At 39.4% G+C, this 18589-nt stretch overlaps 1 protein-coding gene across 2 annotated transcripts in view; it reads left to right on the top strand.

Moving 5' to 3' along the window:
• Positions 1-18589, top strand: part of ADK (adenosine kinase) — a 612746-nt gene that overhangs the window by 77735 nt on the left and 516422 nt on the right. The window contains exons 1-2 of one of the 2 annotated variants that reach the window (XM_074296781.1): positions 3799-3972; positions 17471-17545. In XM_074296781.1, coding sequence (XP_074152882.1) covers positions 3959-3972; positions 17471-17545 — 89 coding nt within the window. In that variant the 5' untranslated portion in view covers positions 3799-3958. Of the gene's footprint in view, positions 1-3798; positions 3973-17470; positions 17546-18589 lie in introns of those variants that run through there. The other variant, XM_074296780.1, reaches the window with a different exon arrangement.

Genomic DNA, 18589 nt, shown 5'->3' with positions numbered 1-18589 from the left:
TATTGAAGTGTACAGCGATCTTCTGGTTCTATTCATTTCACTCAGCATCAGTTGATGTAAGTCGGGAGATGATTTTCTTAAAGTGCAGATCTGACCATGTCATCTCCCTCCTCAGGAAATTCAGAGACTCCTTTCACTTCCAGGATCAATAAACTCTGTTTGGCATTCAGTCCTTAATAACCTAGTCCCCTCCTACCTCTCTAGTCTTTTTACACTTTACTCCTAGATAGTTACTCTTCTATCAGCCAGCCAGCCTCCTGACTGATGAGAGGGAAACCAGACCGCCCAGTAAAGTTATGTAAAATCGCCTACAAAACTTTATACAAACTTAAATGGACTTACATTCTCTGGAGAATGACTCCTTTCTTTCTCAGAGTCCTCTGAGAGCAGGAAGACCTTTTCTGATACAAACTTAAATAGTCTTGCCTGTTCTGCTCTATTATTCTGTTTCTATATAAAGTAGGCCTTCAGATTATGTTTCTTTGCAAAATCACTTCTCTCTTGAGTGATTTGCCCGCCAAGACATCTTGGTGCCTTTCTAACCAAAAAAAGCTTTTCTTATCACAGCTTTCTTTCCCTACTGACCACCCAAAAGCTTTGGAGAGGACTGCAGATCCATCCCTGCCCCAAATCATACCCTCATCACTGACTGGTACACAGACTTTATTACATCTCTTAGTTCTGGGCATTTTCCCTGTCTGTTCCTTGTGTTGGAGATCACTTTCCCTCTTCCACTTTGACTCCTGAACTCCCTGATATTTTTGGAGTTCAAACAAAAATCCTGTCTTCTACAGGAAGCCTCTTGAACCTAGTTTTCATATTTCTGCCAGACTAATGTTTTACATGAAGAGTTCTGTCTCTCCTCTCCTTAAAAATCTTCAGTGGCCCGTTTCTGCCTTTTTGATAAAGTTGAAATTTCTTTACTTAGCATTCAAGATTCCCTGTCATCTACAGCCTTCTCCACCCACTTTAGGCTCCACCCTAAAAAAGTATTCTCTCTGTCCCAGAATTATTTCACATAATTTGTTCAGGAAGTACCCTACAGGCTGCATGTCTTTTTTTTTTTTTTTTTTTCTTTATCTGTTCACTTTTTAATTTGCTTTTAGTCCCAATCTAATGCTCCCTCCTACGGGAAGTCTTCCTTAATCTTCCTCACTCCAACCATTATCCCTTCCTCCTCCCCAAGGAGCCTTGGATTCTTCCCATGGAATCCTCCTGAACTCTACCAGTTGAACTTTGTCTTATAGATGGAATTATGCTTACATGTTACTTCCTGGTTTCCAATTTTCAATGCTATCCTCCCTTCCTTCTCCCTTTCTCCCTTCCCTGCCCCCCACCCGTATTTATTGTCTTATCTCCTCCAATTTCCATCTTTCTTTCACATTTGTGTTTCTGTGATTGCCTTGGAAGTTCTGTAAGGGAAGAGACCGTCTTTCTTATTTGCATTTGCTCCCCAAATGCTTGGCAATATGCCAGGCATAGAATGCTTGCCCTTTATCTAATCATCCCAAAAAACAATGACCCCTCCTTATAGCAGTTTATTTTGCATTTCTCTGTTGAAGCAGCTAGATGGCTCAGTGACCCGAATTCAAAATGTAGCTAACTAGCTACATTTACTTGCTGTGTGATATTGGGCTAGTCACTTAATCTCTGTTTACTTTAATCCACTGGAGAAGATAATGGCAAAATTCCAATATCTTTGTGAAGGAAACGTTATGGACAATATGATTCATGGGGTTATCAAGAGTCAAATGTGACTGAACAACAGTGCACTATCAAATATTTTAAAAAATACAATTCAATTACAATTAAAGATTGTAAACTTCTTGAAGACAGAGTTCATCTGATAAATGTTTGTTTTCCTCCAAACAGCTATTACTTAGCATTTATTGAATTTAATTAAGATATCAAATGGAAGTTCTGGGGAAAGATTGAGACTAGATAATTAACAAGTATTTCTTAAGCTCCTACTGTGTGCCAGTACTGGCATCAGAAACACCAGAGTGGATGACATTGTCAGGAGAATGACTGTAGAGCAGACATGGTGAAAGACTCTTGGAAGATACTTACAGTGAATAAACTCATGGAAACCTTGTCTTTAATAAATACTTGTTGAATGAATGAATAAAGAAATAAGAAAAGTTGAAACCAACCAAAAAAAAAAAAAAGAGAAGTGATCATAGAAGCCAAAGGATAAAAAAAAAAAATATCAAGAAGGGGGAGGGGACTACATGAAAAGGATGAGACCCAAGGAAAGGTCACACTGGTTTGATTCTTTAAGAGAAGGTCATTGTTTATCCTTGAGGGAGTAGTTTCTGCAGAATAACCACAATTTAGGGGGCTGTGGAATGTGGATAGAAAGACAAATGAAAGCAAGACTTTAGAATGCTGTTTTTAGAAATTTAGCAGATAAAATTGAAGCTGGAGGTGACAAGGTCAAGGGAAAAATTTCTGAGATTAACATTTTCCTGACCTTATTTCCAAATTCTAGGGTTACACACTCATTGGGACGACCTTTATATGCTGTGTCTCTTCAGTTCTATAATTAGCTGTTAAAATATTTTAGATCACAGTAGGGGATATTGGATCATGTGCAATATCAGCCAAAATATTTGCTCTATTTGTCTTGGGGTTAGCTTTGTTAGACTTTTAGTAAGTAAAATAATATTTTCCATAGACTTAAAAATATTAAGTCAAGGCTGAATCATATTAAAAATGAAAAGTTGTTCCACTTAAATTATTACCGTGGACCTACTTTGAGTATCGTTCAGAGAATTAAGATTTACCTGGTTTAAGAATTACTTGACTTAAACTACTATTTGGTAGCTCTTTGGTTCAGTCCTTCTGCCTTAGTTCAGAGATACAACTGTCATTTCTTCCTCCTAGAAGGGTCAGGCAAGTGGAAGGCGCAGGTAAAATGCTTGTCCAATTGAATTGGTAAAGTTATATGAACGGGGCAGACATGAGGTGGTGCGGTGGGGATGGTGCTGGACCACAGAGGTCCAGTCCTGCCTTGGACACTAACTGGCTGTTTGACCCATGAGCCAAGTCACTTAACCCCTTCCTGCCTCAATGTCCTCATCTCAAAATAGGAACTTGACCTCTGAACCTTTTTGAATGTTTCATTCTGTGTACAAGTATTCCTAGGGGCCGGGTACGCAGTAGGCGCTTAATAAATCACTGTTGCTCGATTGATGGAGAAGATGCAGGGAGTCGGGATGTTCTACATGGGGTCAGCGCACAACTCCTAAGTCTTCTCCTTCTGGCCAGCAGATCCACTTTCTGTGGTTGTTCCTCCCCCCCTCCCCATTCCCTTGCCCTTTTTTTTTAGAGCACCGGGGTTAGAAGTCCCTATGAAAGAAAGCTGGCGCCCCACGCCGGCTCCGTGTCTGCACCATTCCCGGGTTCTGCTGGAACTAAGTACGCGTGCAGGTACGGGACAAGGTCACGTGACCAGCAGACCGATGCCCAAAGGGGCGGCCATCTTTGAGGCGGGCACACACCTCAGGCCGTCCGTCCTGGGCACTGCGAGAGGTTGAGGGGGAAGAGGACGAGCCCTTGCCAGCTTTCAAGATGGCCATCGCGCGTGCTAGCCACTGGCTCGCCCGCTGGCGGCAGCACGAGGTCGGCGCGGCTGCGAGCCCAGACTCGTCCGCTCCGAGTAGTTGCCCTAGTCCCTCTATCCGCTTCTCCTCCCTGACAACCGCGGGACCGCCCCCTGCGACCGCAGCCAATCAGCGCGCGGGGCAGGGCTCCTCGGGGGCTGCCCGGGCGGCGGGCTGACCGGCGCGAGCGTGTGTGAGCGCCAGTCTGTGTGTGAGCGTGTGTGTGTGCGCGTCAGTGGGTTAGAGACGAGAGCCAGGGGAGTGCCTGAGGACGCGGCAGCGCGAGCGGGAGCCGAACGAGCAACAGACCGGCCGCGGCGAGGCGCTGTGGCGCTCGGGGTAGAGGGACAGCCATGCAGCCTCTCAGGTAGGTCTCTAGGTAATCGGGCAGCCCGCGGGGGGGCGTCTCTCAGCCCGGCCGGCCTCGGGCAGCTGCCGGGGACACCGAGGCCACGCGTCCACGTGTTTGGGCGCGGGGACTAACTTCGCGAGGGCTGGTCTGTCAGTCCATGTGTTCGGACGGACTCGGGAGAAGTTGGTAGTGCGCGGCGGCCGCCCCTGCCCTTGGGCTGGGACCCGGTGCCCCTGGCGTGTCCACTCGTCGTCGCATCCCCTTCGAGGGGGAGCCGGTGGGAAAGCGAGAGAGCAGCCGGAAAGGATGGAGCGGGCATGCTGGGGATGCCCCCATGCTCGCGGGCATCTGTTCTCTGCCACTGGCAGAAGCCAGAGATGGGTGGAGTTGCGGGGGATTTCGTTCTGCAGAGAAACTGAGGCAGAGAAGTCCTGCAGCTGACCCAAAGGCTGGAGCCGGGACTCGAACCCAGCTCTTCTCTGTCCCGCCGCTCTGCGCGTCCGGGAGCGGGCGCCTGTCAGTGCCTCTGGCTGACATGCAAGCGGGATCGGCCGTCTTCTCCCTTTCCCCACCACAGCAGCGTGGTTTTGACGCTGGTGAACTGGGCGTCCGTTTACATAATGGGGGCGAAGGCTGCGCTCGTCGGGTTCAGAACACGTTCCTCCTCACCGGGCTCAGGTTCCCCTGCCTCCAGCCGGCTCGGGTCCCTTTACCTCCAGCAGTCGGTGGGTTTCCCTCCCACGGGCAGCCCCGAAGCTGGGAACTGCTGTTTGTGGGGGCGAGAGGAGAGCTGGGGACAACTAGAGGGACCTTAGGTCGGGGGTGATCTGCCGGGAGCAGAAGAACAAGGCTCGGTTTGTGAAGCTAGGGTTTAAAAGTTTCTTTTAAAGGGAATCCCTTAAATCTGGAGGTCCGTCCTTTTGGAAATGGATTAACGTGTCCGAGTGTGTTCGGACGGGGGTGGAGGTGGAGGGGGATCACAGAACCACCTGTCCTTATACAAACAAGTTGAAGGCCTTTTCTGTAGTGCAAGCCGGTAGAATGTGCCCTCCATGGAGGCGGGCGCTGTTTTCTAAAGGCCCCTAGAAAAGTTGGAAACAACCCTGTTGGACTTGGAACTTGGTTTAAACTTCTGCTACGCCCCAAGTGCTGCTCTGTCACCCTGGGGCTACAAAGACCAAATGAAAGCCTGGGGCCCTCCGGGACGCTCCGGGAGCAGTGGAGTAAACACTGCTCGGAAGTGGTTTTTGGGTGGAGAGCACCTACAAGTGGGAAGATTAGGAATGGTTAAGGAGGAGGTGGCACCTGAGCAGAAAGGCCAAGGCCGACCAGTTTGGGGGACAGCCTCGATAAAGGATCCCATGCAAGCCACTTTGTCCGGGCTGGCTTTCCTGAAAGCGCATATTGTGACGTCAAAGGGAAGAGTGGTTTTGTTTTGTAGGTGTTCTTTTTGAGGCATCTTGTAGTTGATGGGGGTAGGCACTCCGGGCTAAGCGATTAACCTATCTGCGCTTTTCTTCCTTTATAAAAGGAAGGGGTTGATCTAGGTGGCTGCACAGGCTCTTCTCAGCTCTAAAGCTATGATCCCGTGGATTTAATTTTTATCTCTGGGGAGGTAGGGAGCCACTGGAGCTTCTTGAGCAGGGAAGTGACATGATCGGTCAGTATTTCAGAACATTAATTTGCCTTCTGTGTGGAGGATGAATCGTAGAGCTGAGGAAGAGGAAGAACAAGAACAATTAGGTTGCTATGTAGGCATCAGGTGATGAGGATGTGGCCATGAATTTGGTGTGGTGACAGAATGGAGAGAGAGGAAAGTGGGAGACAAACCATGTAAGAATTAGAGATATCCTGGAGACATTTGGCAAGACATCTAAAGTTTTTATTCTTACAATTTTGGAATTCCAATTTCATTTTTATGTGGTATTTTCTACAATAATGATCTGAATTTTAGCTTGGAAAAGCTTCATAGAAGGTCATGTGATATGATTTTAATCTGGATGGAACCCTTAAAGATCATCTTGTTCAATTCCCTTGTTTTACAAGTGAAGAATCTGAAACCAAGGCATAGAGGTGGGAGAGCGGAAATATGAACTTGGGCCTCAACTCTAAGTCCAGTGCTATGACCAGATCCAATCTGTATCCAGTGCTACCATGTGATCTTCGTTTCCTGCCATAAAGTTCATCTTGTGAAGCCTCCAAAAATATTCAGATGACAGTCTTTTCCATAAATGCCTTTAAAGTCCAGTTCCATAGCAGTTCTACTGATGACTTCTTTTAATTTTTCTTTCGGATAAGGGGGCATGAACTCTCTCTTATTAAGCCAAGTGGTATATGAAAAATGTAATTATAGGCTGCACTTAAATTTTATAAACCATAATAAATATAATAAATATGTACCCCTTCCCTTCTTCACCTCTTTTTCTAATGCTCGAGAACACTTGTTGCCTGGGAAGGAACGGTAAAGATGAAAAATTTCTTGACCATATTTTGATCATATCATTAAATGTCACATTAATAATAATTGTATAATTAGGACTATATATCAGAGCATTTTCTTTCTTCTTTTTTTTTTCCCCCTGAGGCTGGGGTTAAGTGACTTGCCCAGGGTCACACAGCTAGGAAGTGTTAAGTATCTGAGTCTAGATTTGAACTCAGGTTCTCCTGAATTCAGGGCTGGTGCCACCTAGCTGCCCCATTTTCTTCTGAGAACATTTTTTTTTTCCAAAGCATTACCTTTTTAAAAAAAAAACAAAAAACAAAATAAACCACATATAATCCAGATATATGATGAATACCGTCAGTATAATAGAAAAGAACGCTCTTTTTTTTTTTTTTTTTTTTTTTTTTTAAGACCTTTTCTTCATATCCAGTATGAAGTAGCATTGTATCAGCAGAAGGACCATCTGGTGGCATTTTAATCCATATTCTACGATTTTTAGTTTGGTTTTATAGGTAAATCTTTTAAACCACCCGAGCCTCAGTTTTCTTCTCTGTAAAATGGGAATAATAATCCTTTTCTTAATGGTATTTTATGCAGATGAAATACAGACCAATACAGATGTCATTCTGCTGACTTGATGTGTCTATTTTCAAGGATTGCTAAATTTTCTAAAGAAAAGTGTATAAATAGAAATATTAGAATCATAGATGGAACTTTGGAGCTGGAAAATTACAGGTCATTTTTTTCATAGTATACATAATTGTATATGTTATTTCCTTCCCCATAAAATGCATTTTGTCTTTGAACTTTATACCACCTAGCACAGTATCTAGTATATAGGAGTTGTTTAATTCTAGCTAATGGATTAATGGATGTAGATCATTTCACATTCTTCCCCTCCCCTTCAATTCTCTACAGTAAATGGTCACTAAACCTTTTTGATTCTTGTCAATGGGAACAGTAAGATGGCGCAGTGATCCTGGGCAAATCATTTATCCTTTTTTTGCCTCAGTTTCCTCATCTTTAAAAAGGAGCTAGAGAAGGAAATGGCAAACCACCAAAAGTGTCTTTGGGGTTGTAAAAATCAGATAGCTGTAAATGACTAAATAACAGCAACAGAATCCTGGGCAATAAAATTTTTCTGAGCAGGCATTGCAATATTTATATATTTGCTTATTTACTGCATTAATCACTATGTACAATGAAATTTAGAAAAAAATAAATAAAATTTTAAAAAGAAGATGAGGTAGAGATGAACTAATATTTGATCTTTGAGACATTAGGGAGCCTCTACAGTTTATTGAAATGGGGGAATGACATAGTTGTGAGCTTTAGGAAAATCTTTGCTGACAACTTGATGGATTAGGGGAAGGAGAAACCTGAGGCAGAGAGACCAATTAGTTTAATAATCCAGTCAGTGGATGATGAAGGATTGAATTGGGGTGCCATGCTTGTACTTAGAAGGGGACAAATTGAGAGACATTGTGGAAATGACAAGGGTAGAATTTAGCCACTGATGAGATGTGTGAAATGAGTGAGAAGGTGAGGGTCATACCAAAGTTAGGAGCATAGGTATCTGATGGTGCCTTTGACTGGAATTGGTAATTTCTGAAGAGAAGTGAGTAGGATTGGGATCAGAAAATGTAATGAATTGTGCCCTATATTTTGGATAACAAGTCCGCCTCATCTTGTGTGACGCTTTTCACAGGAAATGAGATACTTTCCATCTTCTGGATAAGAGTAAAGGAACTAGCCAAGTAACCTTGAGGCCACAGCCACCCTGGCATCTGAGGGGAATGGGGTGGGGAGAAGATTTTCCAAAGGGCATGAAATAGAGACGTTGGCACAGCAGGGAAAGGGTCCAAGTTGTGTTGTATTGGGGGATATGGTTGTACTGGAGACAAACCCAACTATAATGACTCTGAGAGTTCTTGGAGTCAAGGCAGGATTCCCTAATTTGGGAAATGCCACAATTATGGGGAATTGGGTTGATGCCTAGAGAGAAGTATTACCCTACATTTACCTTGACTGATGTGTTTTTTTTAATTAATTTTATAATTATAACATTTTTTTTGACAGTACATATCCATGGGCAATTTTTTACAACATTATTCCTTACACTCCCTTCTGTTCCGAATTTTCCCCTCCTTCCCTCCACCCCCTCCCCTAGATGGCATTGCCTGATGTTCTTAATTGTATACTAGACTTATTTCCATTTATGAATTTCCAAATTATGATTTATAATTTAACAGTTCATAGCATCATAGATTTGCACTTTTAGAGGTTATCTAGTTTAGCTCTCTTGTTTTACAAATCAAGTTAGTGAGGCACAGTCTAAGTGACTGGCTTAAGGACACATGGATAGTAAATGGTAGATGGCGGATTGAAGACCCCTGACTAAATCCAGCATTCTTTCCAACATGTCAACACTTTCTAAAAGTTCTTTCACACTTAAACTGGATTTAACTTAAAATTTTAAATATTTTAACTCTGTGTGTGTGTATTCTACTTCATCTGATATTATTGGAGAAGTCTTAAAATCACAGACATCATAATCATCTTTCAGGAATGACTGTTTCATTCTTGTCTTTAATGTACACCATGTCCTGTCAGTGTCTGTAGGAATCCTAGCAAACAACTGTTTATGGAATTTATGATGCTGTTATTGTTGTTTGGCGGAGCAAAGTCATACAGTGAGAGAAACATCTGTGTACAAAAAGACTGAATATTTAGTTACTCTAACTCCATCTTTTAGTCTAATATGGCTTTATGTTATTTAGGGCTGTAGAAATAAGGAAATAATTCCTCTGATCAGATGTAGCCTTGGTGTGCTCCATTTTGTTATGTGTTAGATTAGGATCAAAAGGAATGTTTGAGCTGAGATATTCTGGCTTCCAAATCCAAACACAAACCTTTGTGGGACTCATAAAAATAGAGCTAGAAAAATCCCTTTCCCTTGCCTTTTTTTTTTTTTTTTTTTTTAATAGTGCCCTAGTTTAGCTGTAGATCAGCATTAGGCTTTTCAGCCAGAGTATGAATTGGTTGTAAAACTGTTTTTTGCATTGATGTTGATTAATAGGTCAACCAGTAAGTCAGTGGGGCTGCTGGAATTTGAGAGGAACAATCAACTCCTTTCCTTCTACTGATTCAACACCAGCATAGGGTCCCTGGCAGATGTCTGAAGAAGCAAAGTATGGGCTGTTCCAAAAATGCTCAACAGAATTCTATTGAATCTTCCAACCACTAATTAGTGTTAGTCTTACCACTTTAGAAGGAACTGGGTGGGGATGGACTTCCAACTGGGGCCCAGGCATCTCCAAAAGGGACATTTCCCACAAATGCCCTGCTGTAATTAGGATTCTGTCTCCGATCTTCATGTTGATTCTACTTTGTGTGCTTTGGAGGATGGAAGAAGTGGTTAAGACTAGACTAGGCTGTAGTTAATCAAAGTTCTTAGGTCTTGGCCACATCCACATGTTAGGCTGGGCCTGATTGGAAAGGCCTCTTTGGTTAAGATGGGTGTGGTGCTATTGAGTTCTTGGAGCTTTTAAGTTTTGATCAATCATGATGATGAGAAATAAAGATCTTCAGGAAATCAGAATGTAAAACTGGGTAATGTATGAATTAATATCTACCATTTGTCATTTTGAAATATTTACAAAGTACTTTATATTGATTATCTTTTTAAGTCTTCCTGAGAGGTAAGATGTACAGATGTTATTATTTTTCTGTAGAGAAAATTGAATTTTAAAGAGGCTAAAGTGAATTTGACCATGATTATACTGTAAGGGTCTGAGACATTGATTCCAGAACCTGACATTCTATACCCAACTTCCTCTCTAGCTGAAATGGTTGAGTGATTATTGTCCTTATTTTCAAAAAAGACTAAAATGATAAGACTATGTTAGCATCAAGTAGTCTCCTTATAATAGGCAGATCTTTGACATTGGGCCTTTCAGACCCTGTTCGGTCATTTCTTTGGTTGCTCAAAGAGGGGCTGACTTACTTCTCTGAAGTCACACAGAAAAATATTTCTGAGCTGCCATGAAGTTCTAGAGCTAGCAGTCTTTCATAGAATTATTGTGATATTATTTAGCTGTTATTGCTGAGGAAATCTCTTTTCTTATAGAACTCCAAATCTTGGGAATTATCTTAGATCCATGTGTGCTTTAATGCTAAGTAAACTGTGCTTAAATCCTTTAGAATTTCATGCTTATCACATAATTGGTGTACTGATGAAAACTGTCAACAGAAATATATAAAACATTGATCAGGCAAGCTTTAAATCTAAATTTAATAATTATAGCTTTTTTTTTTTTTTTAAGCACTAGCAAGACAGTTCATAAACAGGGTGTCCCAAAAGTAAGCTTTAATAACTCAGAACTACACTTAGACTTTAGGGACACTTGGCAATGTAGAAATATTTATTAATGAATGAAAGAATAACTTTTATTTAGTTCTGTCTATGTACTAAGCCTTGTACTAATCACTGGAGCTACAAAAAAAAATCAAGTTTTTTTTCTTACTTTGAAGGAGCATTTGAAGAATGGGAAAGATTTTATGCATGCGCGCGCACACACACACACACATATGGATATGGGACTGAAGGGCAGAAAAGATTGTTTTGTTTTGGGAAGTCAAGAGATGGGCTAGTGGACTTAGGGGAATTAATTATGTCTTTAAGTGCCTACTATTTGTTGAGTACTGTGTTGGATGCCTGCCAAAGATCAAAGTTGTTTCTGCTTTAGTGGCTCTTCACAAGATAATTCTGATTTTTACATTTTCAAAGTTAACACTGTTGTCCTAGAATTTGACCTCTATTTGGGTTTCTGATAACTGTGTCCAGGTTGTTTTATTGTATCAAATATAGCTTGAAATCAGTAAGCTTTTGACTAACTTAGTTCTAGTTATATACACCATTCACCTTTGTTTATGCAACAGATCTTTTGTTTTAAAAATTAAGTCTTTTATTAAAGTGCTTCAAGAGAGATTGCTGCTTAAAGGAATGCTATAATGAACCTTTTTATAAGTTGGCAGATTATATTTTTGTATAAATTTGGATGTCCATGAGTAAAAAGTTCTATATTTTGCTGAAAATAAATATTTTGGGCATCTATATGCGCGAAAAAAAAATTTTTTTTGGCTATGTCTTATTTTCTTTTAACTAAATGAACATTTTAATTGACATAGTATTTTTAATGACTTTTACAAGGATCATTAATTTTTGATTAAGGAGGTTGATTAGAGACTTTTTATTCTTAGATTTCTTCTATTTCTAGTTGTTACAAATGGTTATGTTACTAGTTAATATTTTGTAAATCGAAGATAAGTTCTAGTTTCATCAAGAAATTCTAAGCTTGTTCTCATGTATCTCATAGCATCTTTTAAAAAGCCAGAAATAAGCTTCTTTTTTGGGGGAGGGACATTGCATTTGGAATTGAATTCCTGGGGACCTTGAATGTGAGTTCCAGGGCTGCCACTTAGTTATGGTTTTTGTAATTTGGGTCAGTCCTTAATGTCATTAGTTATTTATAAAATATGTGGGTTGATGTAGATAATCTTTATATTCCTTTACAAAATCCTATGTTCTTTCCAAAACCAGGGCATAAAAATTCATGTTACTTTGTTACACTTATAATGTAGACAAAGGTTACAATCTAGTTAATTTTTAGTTATTTTGAGGTTAAAAATTTTCATTGCAGCTGGTTTTTGTTTTTTCAAGTGCTTTCTGCAGGAGTCTTTTCTTGATCATCCTAATCCCTGCTCAAGCCTTTATTTGAATTGCTTATGTACAGTTTTTTGCATGTTTTTTCTATTAGTATTAAGCTTTTTGACAACAAGGGCTATGTTTTTGTCTTTTTTGGTAACATTGATGTTTAGTATAGTGTCTGGTACCTAGAAAGTGCTCAATGAAATAAATGGCTATTGAGTGACTTGTCTCTTTCCTTTTTGCATGGAAGTAGTAGGTTATAGGAATTTAATATTTATTAACAGTGGTCAGGAATTTTTATAAATTTGTAAAATTTGCATTTTTATTTATCATCTTATTGGTAAACTTTGTATTCATATAGCTCTCAGTTATTTATCACTGGGATTATGCAAAGATAATTTTCATTTTAAATCCTTTTGCCTTTTCTCCTTGGTCATTCCTGCCCCGCTTTTCTTGATTTATGTTCTGTCTAGTATTTTCTAAACCGATTTTAAAACTTTTGGATAGCAATGTTTTTTAAATCATTGACTTTAAAGCTTTAAACTTGAGTTAAAGCAGTTTTCATGATTGCAAAGTAGAGAACTTGTGAGTGAACAGTGAAGTGTGGTAGGGCAAGAAACTACTTGCTTCTGGCTGATTTCGGAAAAGCCTAAAAAGACTGACATGAACTGATGCTAAGTAAAGTGAGCAGAACCAAGAGAACATTGTATACAACAACAGGACTATGTGGTGATCGACTCTTAGGGACATGGGTGAGGTGAATCAAGATACTTCCAATAGACTTAGGATGGTCTGCATCCACAGAGAGAATTTTGGAGACTAAATGTGGATAAAAGTGATTGGGATGGATTGGATGAAGTTTTTTCAGGGCAAGACTAAGTGATATGATCCAATTCCCAGGTCTAGAACTCTAGACTCTAAATAAGGTCATACCTACAGGAAGTGATGTGACCTATAGGAAGCAGACAATATTGGTCAAGGATGGTTATTTCCTTTTAGAATATCCAATGAAAAGACTCTGGTCTTTTGTTTTTAAATCTTGGACAAGTTGGAAGCTGGGCTGGTTCCAGGAGCACATGGTGGAAGTTGGGATGGCTCCCAAGTGTGTGTCTGGGCCTCTCCCTGCAGGGACTAAATAAATGCTTTCTCTTTGTACCTGAAAATGTCTCTGATTAGCTAATTTGGGAAAGGGGGTCTAGCACCTGTCCCCCACACAAAAGTATGGTATTTTCACCTTTGTTGTTGTTACTTATTAGCTTGTTTTTTTTGTTTTTTTTTTTTTCCTCTTTTTTTTCCCCCTTGTGATCTGATTTTTCTTGGATAGTTTGAACTGGAAATATGTTTAGAAATGCACATGGTTAAGCTCTATTGGCTTGTTTGCTGTCTTGGGAGGGTATTGGGGAGAAGAGAAAGAAAAATTTGGAATACAAGGTTTTGCAAAGATGAATGTTGAAAACTATCTTTGCATATGAACGAGATGAGGTGAGATCTTTCAAGACAGTTGTGAAAATCGAGTAAGGCTTCATCTACTTCAGAGTTTGAGTAGGTCTGAAGGACTTTGAGTATTTATTCAAGGGTATAATTGAGTCCCCTTCCTGCTATCCTCCCATGACACAATTTCCTCCCTATTTCAGTCAGATATGGGCAACTATGTATTTATTGGCCAAGTTCAATTTCTTGGGTAGTTCTCAAGTTTAGAATGTAAGACTCTCAGCCAATGAGGATGAGGGTCAGTGGTGGGAGGGGGTGTTTTTTCGTTAGGGATTAAAGTGCTGTCCTGCCCACAAGAGGGGCTTCCTCTCTAGGGGTTGGAAGCTCTTCTGGGGAGAATGTACAATAAACTTTGCTTTATTCTAGAGATCTCTCCAGCTTTTTTTATTAAATGGTGTTCCCTCACCATTTCCGTACCACACACATGTATTTGGAAAAATACTATTTTTTTTTTTTAACAAAGAAACAAACAAAATACTTTCTTTAGTTTCAGTAAAAGAGATATATTTATAGGGGGGAAAAAGCTAGAGATGATCACTGTACTCTAATGTGATCAAATCACATCTGGTATATTATATTCAGTTCTAGATGTCCCAATTTAGGACAGATATTGACCCTCTGAGAATATCCAGTAGAGGACTACTAGGAGTATGGAGGAGGCTTTCAATTTATGCCAGATGAAGACTGCCTGACCTTTGGAGAAGAAAAGACTCAGAGTGGACTGTCTTCCAGCATTTGAAGGACTGTCATGTTGAAGTGTGATTACATTTGTGCTGTGTGGCTCTGGAGTACAGCTCTAGGAGCAATGAATAGAAGTTGGAAAGGGGCAAATTTAGGCTAGATTTCAAGAAAGCTATCCCACATCCAGAGCTCTTCAGAAATGGATCATGGAAAGGGGATAATATCCTCTTCTTCAAGCAAAGGTTGGATAATCATTTAAATATGTAGTTGGTTGTAGGAATTATTTTTTGGGTAGATTGAAACAGATGGCTACTAATCTCTCTTTCCAAGTCAAGTCATGTGATTCAATGATGTGATATGGCTATATCTCAGGAATTCTCCACCTTGTCTGCAATCTGGTGAAGCTTATGTATCCCTTTTCAGGATCATGTTTTTTTAAAAGCATAAAGTACAATAAGATGATAAAGGAAACCAAAGGTGTTAATGAAAATAAAGATGTTAATTTTTTCCCATCTATGTTGAGGAGAAAGACACTTCCAACAAGATTAGGGCCCCCCAGGTCAATCAGTGTCTTAGATTTGGAGAAAGAATCTTACCATTTACACTCATGGAATCCCTGAAATCTATCCACAATTTCCTGGTATATTACAAATTTAAGTATAAATATAAATGACTTTGATATATCCATGCTATTTTCCTGTTTGTAATTATGGATAATTGGGAGATAATATTTTTATGATAAATGTTTTCTGTTAGAAGCCATAATTCTTTTTAACTTAGGAAAATCCTCAAATATAAGCGCATTACAGACTGTCTCATGACCAGCAATTGCTGTATTTTATTATATGTTACCTTTCATGAATTTAGGAGCATCAACCATATAAGGTCTTTGCATTAGTCTTCATGCAGTAGTGATAAATTTTTGCTGCAGTCAATGCCCCTCTGTGAGCTGTGGCTCTGTAACAGTAAATAAAGACAATGGATACATGGGGGAAACATTTTGTTAGAACAATTGACAGCTTTTAAATCAAGGGCAATGAATAGATTTTTGGAAGAATATTTTTATTTGCTAGTGATCTTTTTCAAAATGTCTCATTTTTAACAATAGTTTTAAATCTTTGATCAGCATGAATTTGAGAAGTGTTGTAATTACATTGTACTTGTTGCTTAAATTTTACCTTTGTGTTCCTGTGCACAAGTATACAAGAGTGGCCATCAGTGTTCATTTCTTAACAGATTGACTCTCATATAGTTATTAGCATGAGTAAATTATTTTATTTACACTAGCAATAACATTTTACCATTTATAATTTATCTCCCTTCCTCCAATTTGGAATGTATTTCCGGCAATTTGTACTTGTACTCCAGTTGTTTCCCAGAAAAATTAGCTCTGGGCCACAAGCATAGGTCTTATAAAAGCTGCTAATAAGTATTTAGTAAGGTCCCTAGAGGGTTTTTTGCCTTCATTCCCTTCGGCTAGGGAGCTTTGAATGGCCTCATGGAGTGCTTTGAGGGAGAGGTTGTTGTGCAAAAATTATCTGCTTTGTTTCATGTTTCTAACCCTTTTCTAAAAAATGATGATGTCATTATATAATGTACCAAGAAGATTAAATAACTTCTCACCAGAAGAAATCTCCACACTGAGATCCTGAGATAGAGATAAATGATTACTGCCAGTTGAGGAGGGGCCTAACCAGGTTTATTTTAAAAATTGCTTCTTTGTCTAGCCTAAAGTTCCCTCTTTCTAACTTTCAGCTTTTGATTTTTTTTTCTGCTTTCTTGGACCAAATAGAACCAATCTAACCTCTCTTCCTTAGAATCTAGCTCTAAGCTCCCAGTGCAGCATTACTTCCCTTTTCCGAATTCCTGGGTCCATCCAAGGTTTACTATTTTTCACACACAAAGCTTTCTTTAGAATCTTTACTATCATCCATTATATTTATTCTACCATTTCTTTGTGTCAAAGGCAGATTTGATAGGAATACCAGCAACCACTACATCCAACTAATTGATAAGAATACAAAGCATCACTAGGGCAAGTAGAGCCCTAATGCACACTCACAGGAGATCTTCCAAATTGATATTGAACCTAAAATTTAATTGTTTTATTGTTATAACTATGCTACAGAATTTTCTAATTTGTTTTCAAAAAATTATTATTTTATTTTTCCCCAATTACATGTAAAAACAATTTTTAACATTATTTTTAAAATTTTGAGTTCCAAATTCTTTCACTTTCTTTTTCTCTTTCCCCCCAATATTGAGAAAGGCAAGCAATTCAATCTATATTATACATGTTTAGGCATGAAAAACATTTATGTATTAGTCATCTTTAGAAAGAAAACAAAAACACCAACCCAAACCAAAAACAAAAATCCACCCAAAAAAGAATATTTTACTTTGCATTCAAACACCATCAGTTCTTTTTCTGGGGATGCATAGTATATATATTTTAAAAAAATTTAAGTCTTTTAGAATTGTTTTGGATAATTGTATTGCTGAGAATAGCTAAGTCATTCAGAATAATAATGTATTGCTGAGAATAGCTAAGTCCCTGTTCGGGCGCCATTTTGTGAAGGTCTGGGCTAGCTCCTCTGAAGGGCTCAGAATAAGTCCTTGTCAGGATAAGGAAAAGTCCTTGTCCCACATTGGGCGCCAATTTGTAATGTTCTTGAATTGTGAGGGTCTGGTAGTCTGCTCAATTATAATCCTTCTCTGGGAGGAGATCTGTAAAATCTTTTCCTCTGTGAGCAGGTTTCTTGGGAGCTCTGAATCTCCTCCAACTCTTGTCCTTTCTCAGATCAGACTGGTCTCCTTTCAGCCTGCCTGGCGTCAAGACTTTATCCCAGAGTCCATTCTCTCAGACCCAATGCTGCCTTTCTTTTATCCTCCCAGAGAATGGGCATGGGATAACGTAAGGGCTTCTGGGAAACATTACTTCAACCAATGAGCTTGCTCCTCCTAGAATTCCTAAGGTGTAAACTCCCTTTAAAGGCCCAAACCAAAGGTCTGAGCCAGAGAACTGTCAAGTCAACCTGAATTCTCGCCTTGTCACTATCCAGACAACCTGAGTTCTCACCTTGTCACTGTCCAGACAACCTGAGTTCTCACCTGGTAATCCTAACATCTCACAACTGATCATTTTACAATAAGGAATTGTCTAATTTGTGCTTGTGCTTCCTTTTCAGGGAAAATATTCTTTTTGGGATGGGAAATCCTCTTCTTGACATTTCTGCAGTTGTGGACAAAAATTTCCTTGATAAGTAAGTAACAAAAACTTTGTACATGTGAAAAAGGGACTGAGTAAAAATAAGATCAAAATTTAGAATGGAATTTTTGAGGTTCAGAAGGGACAGGACCCCAAAAGGTTGGGGGGTCACAGACCTATATTGCATCTCAACAGAATTTTCTGGCTTGAACCCATATCCTAGTCAAGGGGCAAAGTTTATTGTAATGCCAATTGAAGCAGGCTAAGTTACAAAATAATTTAGCCTAGAACCTGAAGCAAGAAGACAAATTTATCAGAAAAAGATCTATCTTTTTCTGATAAATTGGTACTTCTTATCACTGATATGCTAATTTTATGGCTTAGAGGTAGAATTGAGGAGTGGTCTTAGAGATGGGGGGTTGAAGAGTGGTTTGATATGCACCTCATTTTTATTCCAGAAACTTTGTTATTACTGACCAACAGCCTTGTTTGTGGAACTACTGCACTCCCAAGGCCAGATGGCCTTAGGCTGCCATGGCCCCCTTAGAAGCTATACCCTATCAGAATGTGTTGATTCAAGAACCCCTACAGATTATGAGGACTAGGTTTAAGATGCCCTAGTGATTCAGTAGATAGAGTTGATTCTTGCTGATGGAAGAACTTTGTACAATTTCATTTACAGTTGTGTTCTAAATGAAAAGATTTCCTTAATTTATTATTTTTCATAAACTTGTCACTATCAATGGCCTATGATATTAGTCGTTTTAAATGATCTCAAATTGGAATGCAGGTCAGATCCTTGTTTTATATTGACTAATTTTGATTGGCTAGATATTGTTTCATTTCCTTTGCTTCAATAAATACATATATCTGGTGTAATTCTTTGTGTTTTTACTTCACATTTTGGAAATTAATGGAAAACAAACTACAACTGACTTGGATTTAATTTGTTGAACAACAACTAACTTCTTGAGCTTTTTTTTCTCCCTCCCTCCCTCCTTTCCTCCTTCCTTCCCTTCCTCCCTCCCTGTAATATTCTTCTCAAAATATGAAATAGAGCGGAAGAGCATATGAAAGACAAGTTCCTCATGTAACTCAC

Source organism: Sminthopsis crassicaudata, chromosome 2 (assembly GCF_048593235.1).
Source record: "Sminthopsis crassicaudata isolate SCR6 chromosome 2, ASM4859323v1, whole genome shotgun sequence".
NCBI lineage: Eukaryota > Metazoa > Chordata > Mammalia > Dasyuromorphia > Dasyuridae > Sminthopsis > Sminthopsis crassicaudata.
The sequence above is the reverse complement of the archived record's forward strand: the minus strand, read 5'-3'. Positions and strand labels throughout refer to the sequence as shown.